The following is a 13,279-nucleotide window of genomic DNA, read 5'->3' on the forward strand; positions in this document are numbered from 1 at the left end:
ACACACACACACATCGTATTGGGTGAACAAGTTTGAATTTCCCTATGTTCTTCAGCAAGTTGCACCTTGACCAGAAACTTTTGGTAACTATCAACAAGCTCCTGGCATAATTCTGGCTGGATATTCGGCCATTTGGGGTTCATTTTAACATTAGAACCGCCAAGGGGGTCATTTATACCCGTACTGGTGGTTCTATTGTTAAACTGGTTATGGGTTAAAAATAGGTTGAAATACAGGAGGTCACTGTCATGTTGAATGTCCATGTGTACTTAAAGGTGTCAATTTTGGAGCAGGGGCTTCGTTCTTTGTCAGTGCCGTCTCTGTCTATGACAATAAAAAAAAATTGCTTTATTGTCAACAGCAGTTTCCAGTACATAGTTCCTTGGACTTTCCCACTGTCCTGAGTATTGGTCAATCTAATCAATGCTGTAAAACAAAACTATTTTATGCTAGCGAAGATCTTATTAAGTTAAATGACAATGTACAGTTTTTAAGTATTTGTATTCATTTGACCCTCTTGTCATTTGACCCTCTTGACCTTGTGGATTAGAGAAAATCTGAAATAAATTTTCGTTTTTTAAAGTCAATAAAGATGTATGCTATACAATTATCCCAACTTGGAAAGACAGTTCAAAGAAATCATTAAAAGCCCATAATTACACTCTTAATGGGCTATCATGGGTATGTAAACTTCTGACCATAACTGTATTTTTAATACGCTCACAATTACGTAACGTATTATAAAATAGATATTTAGACATCTAACACATTTGGTGCTCTTTTCACACTGTAGGTTATCTAAATTTGCAGGCCTTTTCACGCATAGAATTGATGCTTACAGTCTAGACAGTTATTTTAGCATCCATGTGAGAGGGCACTAAACAAATTTACTTTACACAGACCCTTAGATGTGAGCAATATGTAGATTAAGAGTATAGTTTGAGTGGTTTGATGATTGTAACAGAATTTGGGGGAAAATGTTTTATTTTATAGTATAACAGTCATTTATATTTTTAGAACAGACAATAAGAATAATCACATAAGCAAAAACAAAAATTGTCCTTTAACACTATGTCCTGTACTAATGCAACAATGCTACAATTCCCAACTATCATGCTTGAACTTTGATTCCTCTGTGTATGTGAATAAAACTATTGATATTCTCTCAGCACATACAGTGTCCCCTTGTTCCCCTCTGTCAGCTACACAACCACACACACAGAGGATAGAACCAAGGCCACACACAGCCACTCACGGCTCATCTATAGCTGCCATTCAGATGTGTATAGCAGAGGACGTTTGATGGTTTTCTAATCTCAGGACCTGCCACTGGAAGATGGGGCGAGCTGACCCCCGTCATCCCCACAGTGCATCTCAAACAGCCCCACATCTCCATCTCAATCTCCCTCTGCTTACTACCTCCCCACCATTGTGTTGTCCACCTGCTCTCCAAATGTCAGGACAAATGCTCCACTGCCGCATCCCCGCACATCCCCAGGGTGGGGATGACCTGTTCCTCAGCCGCTTCGTATAATGTCATGCTATCTCTGGGCAAGGGTTCCACACTGACCTGATGTGGACTGTGCAGAAGGCTAATGAATACTACCACACACCAACACAGACCCAGATACAGTAAATTTACTGCATTACAGGTTTTTATACAAGTCAGGAAATTGGAATAGATACATATGATGAAGTCTCAAAATGAAGAAAAAATATGACACAGAAAAATCCACTTGATCCTTTTGGTGGACTCAAATCAATTCCAAGGAGACCTGTATTTAAAATACACTGATATTATGACAAGATATCGCAGTCTCCGGATTAAACAGCAATTAGTCCAATGCATTCTGCAGCACTAAAGATTAGCCAATTGGCAAAAGGGCAGGACTAATGCTGGCGTCAAGCAGTGCTGCTGTATAATATTTTAACTTGCCAGTGCTAGTTAACTCTGGCACAGGTTTAACAATTTTTGCTTTGCGTGATCCGTTCTGGAAATTTCCAAGAAAACCTGCACTTTGATGTGCCTATTCATCAGTCTTAGCTAAAAATTCTGTTTAAGTCAACCTGATATTTGTCTTTCGTTTTAAGTGGGAGAATCAAATCCCCTCTCTGGGATTGGGGAGCTCAAAAACAAAACAACAAAAACCCAAAAAACGTAACCACATTAGCAGCAATTTGTTAATTTAATAAACTATTTTTTTCCCAAAATCATAAATATTTCTCTCGCACCTTGATCACTGGTTCTAATCACATTTAATGGACCACTTTTATGTTTAAAAAAAAAAAAAAAAAGAAATTATGTTTTATTTCATTATTTAGCTATTGTCTAGTCCAAGTTTTAAAAGGGTTTTACCTCACTGTCAGTTTGCAATCATTAAAAAAAACAACTTTAAGCCTAAATATAGCTATTCTTATTTGTACTCATTTGTATCTTTAATCCATGGGTGTTTGACATTTTTAGAACGTCTCCTGGGACTTAAAATGCAATTACAATTTTTGCACTATGTCATCAAAATTTAAAGTATGCCAGCAGAACAGAAACACATTTATACATGCGGCAGGCCACACAGGCAATGAAAACTTGCATTCAGTGAGCATTTTTCATTCAAGCGGCTGGGTGCATCTTTGAGTATGGTTTTCACTTCTTATTATAAAGTGTGTGTGTGTGTGCGTGTGCGTGTGTGTGTCAGTGTGTGTGTGTAAGACAGAGAGAGTGTGTGTGTCTATGGAGGATACTGTTTATTTATGGATTTTTATATATTTTTACAAATCTATAGCATCAACACATTGTTAGGGCTGAAGATATTGAACAATAATAGAATTTAGACCAGCAAAACTAATATTATGCTGCTCTAAAGTTAGCTAAGTGAAGTTACTTGGAAGGTCTTGTCAAAAATGTATTTATATCAAAGGGAACAATTTTAATAATAAACATGAATATTACCTTTTTGAGGTATTTTAACAGTTAAGAAGACTAATCCATATCTCATCAAGAATATTTGAATACGAATATCTTTACAACACTGTATTCACTTTTTCATGCAATCTTCATTAGCAGCCACAGTGGAAGATAACTTTATATTTATTTTCACTTTCAGTGTTTTTTGCTTATTTGGTGATCTGTGGAAATGGGAATACAGAGAGAAGCATGAATGAGTTAAGTATAAACCAAAGAGACATGCACAGGATAAAACAACTTTTTCAATAATCAAGCTATTTCATTTTAATATTTCTTCTACTGTGAAGAAAAAAAAATCACTGTTCAAAACACAATGACTAAATCTACCCCAAGGCTATTCAAAGTTGGATAGTAACAAATTATATTATTTTGAGTTTCTAAAATGATCTAAGCCTTTAAACACTAAGAAAAAGCGCTCTGCTGCCGCCTGATTCTCATCAAGATCCATCAAGCATGAAAAGCTCTTTTTCATAGCCTTCCTTCCCTCCAGGCTGGCACAGGAAAACAAGTCTAATTTATCTAGTAAGCATATTTTAATTCATAATTTGTATTAATGTGACACATCCTAATATATCTTTTTTCCAGAAATTATTCTGATGGGGACAGTGTGGGGAACAAAAACTTTTTTGTTGGATTCTGCCATTAATTTGGGAAAGAGTGAAAAAAGTTGAAACCAATTTGCATAGAATACAAAAAAATCCCCCAAAGCATAAAAATCAGCTCGAGAACGAACCATTAGAGTGCATCACGCAGTTTTTAGAAAGTCTCCACCATAAGCAAATATGGAAATATTCTACTCTATTCAAATGAGAGCCAGTGCAGTTTCATCTTATTAATAAGGCGGCATGGCCCCTTGTGTGCATGTGAATATAGAACCGGAGTGTAAAGCTGATCCCCGAAGTCATTTTGCAATTTGTGTAGTTATCCATGAGCCATGTGGCTTAATGCTTGATATTTTAAAATCTAGCAAAGTTTACGACCTGTAAACAGCACTGCTTAGAGCGTTTTCTTTTCCCTCTCTCAACGAGTGGGAGCTGCTGCCATGTTGCATCGCACAGCCTCAGTGGGAAATGTGTTTTTCACGCCTGTTTTCCTCTCTCCTACATTTCCCCTCACAGACACTGACCAACAATCCACAAAGAGCTTCATTCCTGCTTTTTAAATGAGACAGATTGAGCTGCTGTTAAAAAAAAGTGTCCAAGCATCTAAATAGCTGAGTAATGAGGCTCCCATTTGACCAGGCCACAACATCAGTCTAAATCCTATCGATGGGACCAAAACAAATTGTAAAGCCGAAAGGTAGTTGTTATCACGCTGGTTCTCTCTCTCTCTTGCTGGACCACTCTTCTTCTTCTAGCGCCATCTCTCGCCCTTCATCTCCCTCTCCACTCTTTCATGACCGGCTAATGAATGTAGATAGTGCTTTGGGGGATGCAGTGGTCTTATTACAGGGGTTATGTGTGCACGCTGTAAGCTCAGCATGCTCCAGTCAGGCAATGGTGAAAGGTTCAATTGCTTTGGCAAAGCCCCCACTTCAGTAAACAGAAGGGCTAAAGAGGTTTGTTTATTGGGCGCACCTTGGCTTGACCTCTGTAGCTCAGGGACAGGCTACGTGATTACAGAAGTGTCAGCGCAGCCTGGGCAGAACAGGCCAGACTACTTTCATTGGCCCTCTCTCTCTCCTAATAAATCACAGGAATAAGCACACAAACCACATGAGTGGGACAAATGCAAAAACAATGAGAGTTCAATGTAAGCCTGATGATTTAATGGTTTATCCACCATGTTTGCGCTCAAACTACTTGGATTTGGTGTTCTACTGTCAGTCTACAGAGATATATACAGAACATATTGATTGGAATGATTAGTTTATTACACGAGTAGGCGAAAAGGCAAGCTCTCCTGATGCTCACTCCAAAACAGAAACAATATGAAACATGGCTAAAGTATGTGGACATTTTGACCACAGCAAAGGCAAAGAAGTAATTTCCTGAAGGAATTAAGTTGTTAAGTGTCACCTAGTTTTTCTAATTATAATAAATATTTGACAAAGTCAGCTGTTAGGATTCAGTTATAGGGTTGAAATGATTTAGATAATTATTATCATTACAGATCACCTAAAACACATCCAATTCTGCTGCTGTGCTCCAGCTTTCACCCTTTGCTTGCTCGGGTAAGTTCTCCACACTCTGGACTCTGTTCAGTTCATCCCCCAAACGCTCTGCACAGCCAGAGCAGTGAAAATAATAATTTGTTATTTTAACTCACTATACCTTCCTACATATTTAATTCATCAGTCACATATCATTAGTTCTGACTCATATTATAACAGCCTTCACATCAAAATGTGTGTAAACAGGCCTGCTGAGTGCAGCATTTTACATTGATTCTATTGGGGTGAAAATGACTGATGTAGTTTCCCCATACACCTCAAAATTAACTATACGGCAAATAAATCCATTTTAGGAAAAATCATGAAATGAGAGGTGATCGGGTTATATACACTATGTATTTATGTTATTATGTGTAGCTTGTGGTTTCAGTTTATCTGAAAGATGTTGGGTGAGGTAAGCCTGTGCAGACCAGTCAAAGTCAGAGCACCTTTCCTTTATGGGCCTTTGTGCATGGTCATGATTAACCAGGAAAAGCCCTGTCCCGCACTGCTGTCACAGAGCTAAAAGCACATTATCGTACATCACAATGTGTAAATAATTCTTTATGAGTACCGGGGGTCTTTGTTCAAACAATGAAAAATGTGAAACGCCAAAGCACACAGAAGAGTATGGAAAGGTATGTAGCGTTTGTCCATATATTGTATTTTATCTTTTATGCTCCATATTTTGGAATGTTCCATATTTTATTTCATATTTCTTGAGGAAAAGCTGGTGAGACTGCTTTCCACTCTTGCACATCATGTATTTCACATTGTATTTGTTTTGAATGTTGTGTGTTCACAGTTGAAAAATTATATTTTTATTATGTTTAGTTGTTTTATTTTATTATGTCTGATTGTTCAGTTGATGTTGGTGCAGTTATATACAATGCACTTAAAATATAAAGTAAAAATTATTTAAGACGCAATACAATATCACTGGTTGTGTAATGGAAATGTGTTTTATAGAACACTTAATCTATTATAGTGAAATAAGTAAATGTGAATAATGCTGGTTTAGGACACAGGAACACAAAGTTAGATGTGGTGGAGCTCTCCATACTGATTTAAAAAGTTGAATGATTACATTTTACTAAAACATATACCTTAAGTTAACAAGAAAACATTCAATAGCTGTGCACCTATGAATGATGAATCAAATTATTAATCTAGCAATAGCAAAGTCAAAAAACAGGTTGACATACAGTTATATTTGCCATATTTATCAGCCTCTGTTTTTGATTTGATTTGATTTGAACATACACAGACAAGGTATGTAGTGCAATCCATTTGTGACATATAATATGTACAGTCTCCTTGTGTAGTCCATCCTGTTTTGGCTCTATCAAAGTCTTTTGCTGGTTATATGTTTTCAGCTAACATGGAGCTGTTTCCCTCAAGCCACTGTGTGCTGTTTGTCCTCCAGTGGAATAAGGCTCATTATCTCAATGTGTAGTCACAGTTTCTACCGTTACGCCCAGGGATCAGGCCATCTCTCCATTAAGGAAAATCGCTTTGAAAGGTCTTGTCCTCTGCTTCAAACACACACACACACACTGAGACGCATGCATGCACTTAGTGTACTGGTATTACTTTTTTCCATTTGATGCTTGACTTACAAGACTGCTAAACTGTTGAATTTTAATGTGCACAAAACACAACCTTAAAGTACATCTTTGCCTTGCTGTTTAGAAGGCAAGAAAGTTGAACAAATCATATCAATTTATTTTTAAAAAGTCATTGAGATGAAATGTGACCACAACATGTGACTGAGCTATAAGGAATTGGGTCTGACATGCTGTGACTGGGGTACCAATTTGGTCAGAATGGATCCACTGAAAGCACTCAACTGTAATCCTTCCACATCAGAAAACACATCAGGTGTTATATTTTTGGGGGGAAATGTTAGCCCATCATAGCAAGTAAAATAGAAACTTAAAGCGATGATTTACAGCTCAGAATAAAAATTTAATAACACAATATGCATGCATAATTCCTAACAGGTACTGGTATAAATCCCTGGGAAGTAAATTACAAAGAAGTGTATGCAGGGAAATTTATTGGCTTCTCTCAATAATCATTACAATCTACTTAACTAGACATTTCAAGGACAATGTGAGCACAGTGATAGCATGTGTTTGTTTTTGTTCTAACTGAGCATGAATTGCCTTTAAATATGTATTCTGCTGGTGTGTTTGTCACAGTCTGCTGCTCCTGGTTTTTGCTTTTCTGCCCATCTTGAAGTCAAACAAGCTCATTATTTTCAAAAAAATCATTTCACAAGATTTTGCTGGCTTTTAATGGGATAATACAGTGACTATATGCTTTCCTGAGTTTCTTCACTACAGAGGTTGATCAGACATAGTAACAGACTTTATTTGTTCTGGGCATCCTGCCCAGAACATCCTGCTGTGTGTGTGTTTCTGAGTTTCTGTATAGTATGAATGAACAATGATTTATGAAAGATAGCACTCTGTTCAGCCACCGGTCAATGGGAAACTAATGAATGGAAGGACATGCAGTGTACCTATGTGGCTCCTATGTGACGATGCACTGGTCAGCTGTCCCCAGAGAGACACCATACAGACGGTCAGCAGCAGCGCCCTTCCGTACATGCTCTGTAGGTCCCTCTCCTGCATTCTGGAAAAACAGGACAACAAAATCAGGAGTTAGCCATATTTGCATAATATGAACACCCAGATATACAGCCTGGCTCATTTCAGTTCAAGGACACAAATTCCCATAGCTATGACTTGGCAGTCACAGGTGGAATCTACTGAGTTTTAACTGGATTAACTCAAACTAAACCAACCCACACAAACAAAATCAATCTACCAGTATCTATTCATGTGTTTGAAAATGCAGAAAATTCAAAATTAAATTATTTCTCTTGAATTGAGTTGTGCTGATGAGCTTTGGATCAGTAGGAAATATACACACCTTGTCAAAGTTCAGTTATTTCTTGGTTTTTTGGAAATGCATGCTGTTTTCCCATTGGTTCCATGTAGTGGGACACAACAAGCACAACTGCTTTGTATTTATTTATTATTAAATAAATTCACACAGTTACATGAAAACAGGGAGATTGTTTTCACAGGACTGATTAATTAATATCATATCTATGAAAACAGAGGTTTTGGCAGTTTGCTAGTGTGGTGTTAACACAATTGTACGATATTGTGCAGACGTCCCAGCAAATGTATCCAAATGTCAAATGGTGCAATGCTCAGAGAAACTGAGAAAAACCCAACAGCTCCAAAAAGTTCATGACAGTACAATTTGAAACAGATTAAACAAGTAAATTTTGTTTTGAAGGGCTGCCAAGAGAAAGACCTCTAGAAGGAGATAGCACAGTTTAGGTTTACAAAGTTGCGCATGAACAAACCACAAGACTTGTAGATCAATGTTCTTTGGACTGATGAGAAGTGCCGATGTCTGACATCGTGGCATGTTTGGTGAAAACCAAACACAGCATATCAGCACAAACACCAAATACTAGCTGTCAAACACGGTGGTGGAGGGGTTTGGGTTTGCTTTGCAGCCACAGAACCCGGACACCTTGCAGTTACTGGGTAAACTGTGAACTCCTCCGTACTCCGTATTCTAGAGTCAAATGGGAGGTCATCTGTAAAACAGCTAAAGCCTAGCTGAAACTTGGTCATGCAACAGGACAATCACCATCAACATAAAAGCAAATCCACAAGAAAATGGATAAAAAAAAGAATCAATGGTCCAGTCAAAATCCAGATCTCACCCAAATGAATTCCTGTGCCTCTTGAGAGATCTATGCAAATTAATGCCCACAAATCTCAGTGACATAAAGCAGTTCTATAAAGAACAGTAAAAATTCCTCCATAGTACTGTGAGAGGCTGATCATTATAAAGAAAACAATTACTTAAATCTACTTCTACTTGGCTCTTAAATCATGGGGTTTATTTAATTTTTCACAGGACTGCAAAGAGTCCTGGACAAAGAAATTCACTGGTGCTGAGGTTTCCTCTCTGTAGTAGTCAGACAAGTAGTTTTCATTTTTGTTTGTAGTTTGGTTTGGTTTAGACAACAAAACTGCTTAGTCAGGTAAAGGAAAATAATTTGGACACAATCAGATGAATAGCTCTAAAATCTACAACATTTCCACAAAGCTTGTGCTGTCGTCACCACCACATTTCAACTTATTACATTACACTTGCACTGACATTTGAATGTGTGAAACCAGGATTATAGTATCAGTAACTGTATCAGCTAACTGCCAAACCACCGATTTGTGCACAATAACCTTAAAGCAGGCATCTCAAAGTCATTAGTGCTCATGCTACACTGCATGGAAACATGAAAAATGAAAACTACACTTTTCCCTTTATATGAAAAAATGTTCATATTCAATGAACCATCTATTTACATTTACGGTCCGATGGGCTTCCTGAGATGTTTTCAGAAGAGCAAGTACAATGTTAAAGTTTGTCTCATAACCAGACATGGGCAGTAACGCGTTACAAGTAATGCGTTACTGTAATCCGATTACTTTTTTCAAGTAACAAGTAAAGTAAGAGATTACTATTCCAAAAACGGTAATTAGATTACCATTACTTTCCCGTAGGAACGCTGCATTACTGCATTACTAAAACCGTGATTTATTTGTGAGAACGTCTCATGACAGTGATGTAAGCGAGTGCGACATTCGTGGCAACAGCTGTGTGCAGATCAAGAATGGATAATATATTTAGTGCGGGAGAGAGTATGACCGTGCAGCGTTTAAAGCGTGGAAGTACTGACCTTACTTTGAGTTTGATTCCATAAAAAGTGACAAAAACATTAGTGTCCGTTGTGCGTGGGAAGAAAAAGTCTTTTTACAGCAAAAATAAACCCCTAAAGCTTCAAGCAAGCACCACATAATGGGAAATTCACAGAGAAACTCGCGGATTCTTCAAATGACCGCTGCGGCACACCTGCACCAGGGCAAACCTCCACCTACTCCACTCCTGCTTTACAGGTGAAAATAGAGCAACAGGACCGCTAGTCTTTGATTTTATTTATTTTCTGCTGTGTTGCACTTGCATCTATTTGAAAGACTGAGTGTAAACACAAAAAAATATATTATTTTAAATATTTTATTTTATGTGCTGAAATGTGCGGAAAATAGGTTTAAATGTTAAACAAATTTCTTCCAGTCAGAGAATGTTGCATGTAATTAAAGTTTTGCTTGATGCATAAAGTTAAAAGATTAAAACTAATAAAAAAAGTTTTAAAAAGAGACTTTTTCACTTGATTACATTTAGTATGATGGATTATGCAGAAAAAGTAGAATTGAGCTGAAAGATCTATCGCTTTATTACCTATTCAGGTTGTAAATCGTGTTTTTAAAAAGTAACTAAGTAACTAAATAATTAATTACTTTTGAAAATAAGTAATCAGTAAAGTAATGGGATTACTTTTGGGGGGGAAGTAATCAGTAATTAGTTACTGATTACTTTTTTCAAGTAACTTGACCAACACTGCTCATAACATCCACATCCCAGGAAATTAAACAAAAAGTAGCATTTAACCTCTTTATCATTCATTGAACTTTCCATACACTTCAGTATGTACTGACATCAACATGCAATATGTTTGATACCCCTCCCTTAAAGCTAATGAATAAGCTGAGGGAACTCCAGGATAACAAGTGATAAAGGGAAAGAAGCAAACAAACAAACGTAAGAATCTTTTTGTCCTTTTTGTGCATTAGCCATTAGCTTCAAAACTGCAGTAGCTTATAAAACATCTCTGAAAATAGTCATTTTGTAAAAACATAATAAATTCTGTAAGCCTCTGCAACAAAGCCCAGATCAGTTTGCTGTATCACTACCTCGTATGACTGAGCCTATAATTTCAAAGTCATATTCACTTGTGAACACCTCTGGGGTTCATGTATTAAATTATTGTGTTTTATTTCACCAAAAGCTCAAGTGATGTGCAGTCCAATGATATGGAGCTGCAGATGTAGAATTTAGATGAAATTGCAACAGATGGATTCAGTAATAATTTCACAAAATTCACAACACCAGTTCTGGAGCGACAAATGAAGTATTTTTTTCTCTCTTCTCTCCGTACTTCCTATCTGTGAGTGTTGCTATTTGTGTGGTCTGTCTTACAATGCTCAGCTCAGTAAAATTTGTGTACTTTCAGATGATTGTTGTCCTGCAATACTCTCCATCTTCATCTGAGAGGCCCATGGAGAGTGGAACAATCAGCGGCTCGTCTTACTGCCAACAGAGCTGGCCTCCTCTCTCATGAGAAAGCAGCCGCAAATCGCAGCTCTGCTTTGAACTCTGTTCCAGTGCAGCAACTCAAATTAGTAAAATGCTTGGTTTCGTGCAAAAAGATCAACCCTTGCTTATCTGGCAGAGTCTCACATACGAGGGAAATGTTTTACTGTGACTGCCTTTGTACTGCCAGCCAGAGCTGGTGAGATATTAACACGGCACTCTAATTCTGTACAGGCTCAGACAGCTGATGCAATCAAGATGTTAAAAGCACGTACAGACTGTAGAAAAACATAGACACAGTGTCTGTAATATCACCCATAAATTCATCAAGGGACTATTTGAAGTCTGGGGTTTAGGTTTATGTTGCTGCTGTTATTGGGATTATGTGAAACCAAAAAACAAGAAGCCTGCATGGATCTCAAGTGAGGCAAACAAGTGACATCGGGAACTAACTGTGTGGTGGGCTGAAGTACCTGTCAATGCCTTTAAATACTATATATTATGTACCAAGTATACACAAACTCCATTATGAATTTTTTTTAAAGTATAAAAAAACTGTAGCAACTTTTAATGAGTTACTAAATGCATTTAAATCAGCTTTCCACAGGCTTCCACACTCAACCCGATATATCACGTGAACTTGTGTGACTTCCACAAGACATTAAATAACAGATACACACCGTTGCATCCTTTGTAATTTAAGGGCTTGATTTGATCTTTTACTTTGCTCGGCGGGGACTGACGAGTTAAATTAACTCCCACAGAGTCTGAAAACTAATTTTCACCTGTACTCTCAGACATTTGGTGCAACACTAACACATACCGCCTCCAACATTAGACCAGATGAAGTGGTAACATGATTAAAAAATATGTCTTCACTTCTTTGGTCTGCTGGGGCAAAGTAGAGATCACTACTAGAAAAACACCACTTGTAATGGACTCCATCTCACTGTTAGTTTACCAATTTATTCCATCCCTGTTTATCTAAAAAAAAAAAAAGTACTAGACTCACATTGAACATTTCAGCGTCTTACTCTTATTTTACTTATTTGCGATTTGTTCCAACAAGAAAGCTGATCTGACAGCTGAACTCCAGAAATAATTGGAATTTGAGAGCACGCCACTGTGCTTTATGAAAATGAAATGTCTGTGACGGCAGAGTTTTGGTTTGGAGCTGCTAGGATGTCAGGTTTTATTCCAAATCTAAATCTATTTTAGCACATTATACTCCAATTTCCATCTTGCGTCTGTAGTGTTCAGGTGGCTTATTGGAGCTGGTTAACAAGAAAATTATTCCACCTGACTGATGTGGCGCTGAGACCAGGTGGTTCATCACAAAATGCCCTGAATGGGGTGGAATTATTTTGGGGACACATTAAGGCAGATTTTTACATGATGGAAACACACATACACATGTTGTGTTGATCAGTTTGGATGCACCCAACAAGTCTTTTCCAACCTTTGCACCTCATCTCATAAGTTATGGCTGCAGTAATAATAAGCTTGGTAGGTGCATTCCTGAAATAGACTCCAAACTCTCAATGCCAACTGAATAAAAAATTGAAACGTGTTATTTCACACGACTTTAATGATAATATACAAATAACTATACACACTGGCAGTTTGCTCGTGTGGTGCATTGTAAATGTATAGTATGTGTGAATAAAATTAAATACTATTTTCCAGCAGTCTTTTGTGATGTCTTAATTTCATTTATTAATATCACAATGATACAATGATTAAAATTTATTTGCCAGCGATCCTTCACCATTGGCCAAGATAGAGTACACCCCAGATAGGTCACAAATCCATCGTAGTTCTAAAACAGAGAGACAAACAACCACACACTCATACATCTCCAACTATGGCCAATTTAGATTAGATTAGATTAGATTAGATTAGATTAGATTAGATTAGAT

At 37.4% G+C, this 13,279-nt stretch overlaps 1 protein-coding gene across 1 annotated transcript in view; it reads right to left on the bottom strand.

Moving 5' to 3' along the window:
- tafa3a (TAFA chemokine like family member 3a) overlaps positions 1-13,279 on the bottom strand; it is a 112,528-nt gene that overhangs the window by 38,313 nt on the left and 60,936 nt on the right. Inside the window, exon 2 of the mRNA XM_005729805.1 lies at positions 7,642-7,754. Within this exon, the coding sequence (XP_005729862.1) occupies positions 7,642-7,753 (112 nt within the window). The 5' untranslated portion in view covers position 7,754. The remainder of the gene's footprint in view (positions 1-7,641; positions 7,755-13,279) is intronic.

Source organism: Pundamilia nyererei, unplaced genomic scaffold, assembly GCF_000239375.1.
Source record: "Pundamilia nyererei isolate P.nyererei 1_Seehausen unplaced genomic scaffold, PunNye1.0 scaffold00034, whole genome shotgun sequence".
NCBI lineage: Eukaryota > Metazoa > Chordata > Actinopteri > Cichliformes > Cichlidae > Pundamilia > Pundamilia nyererei.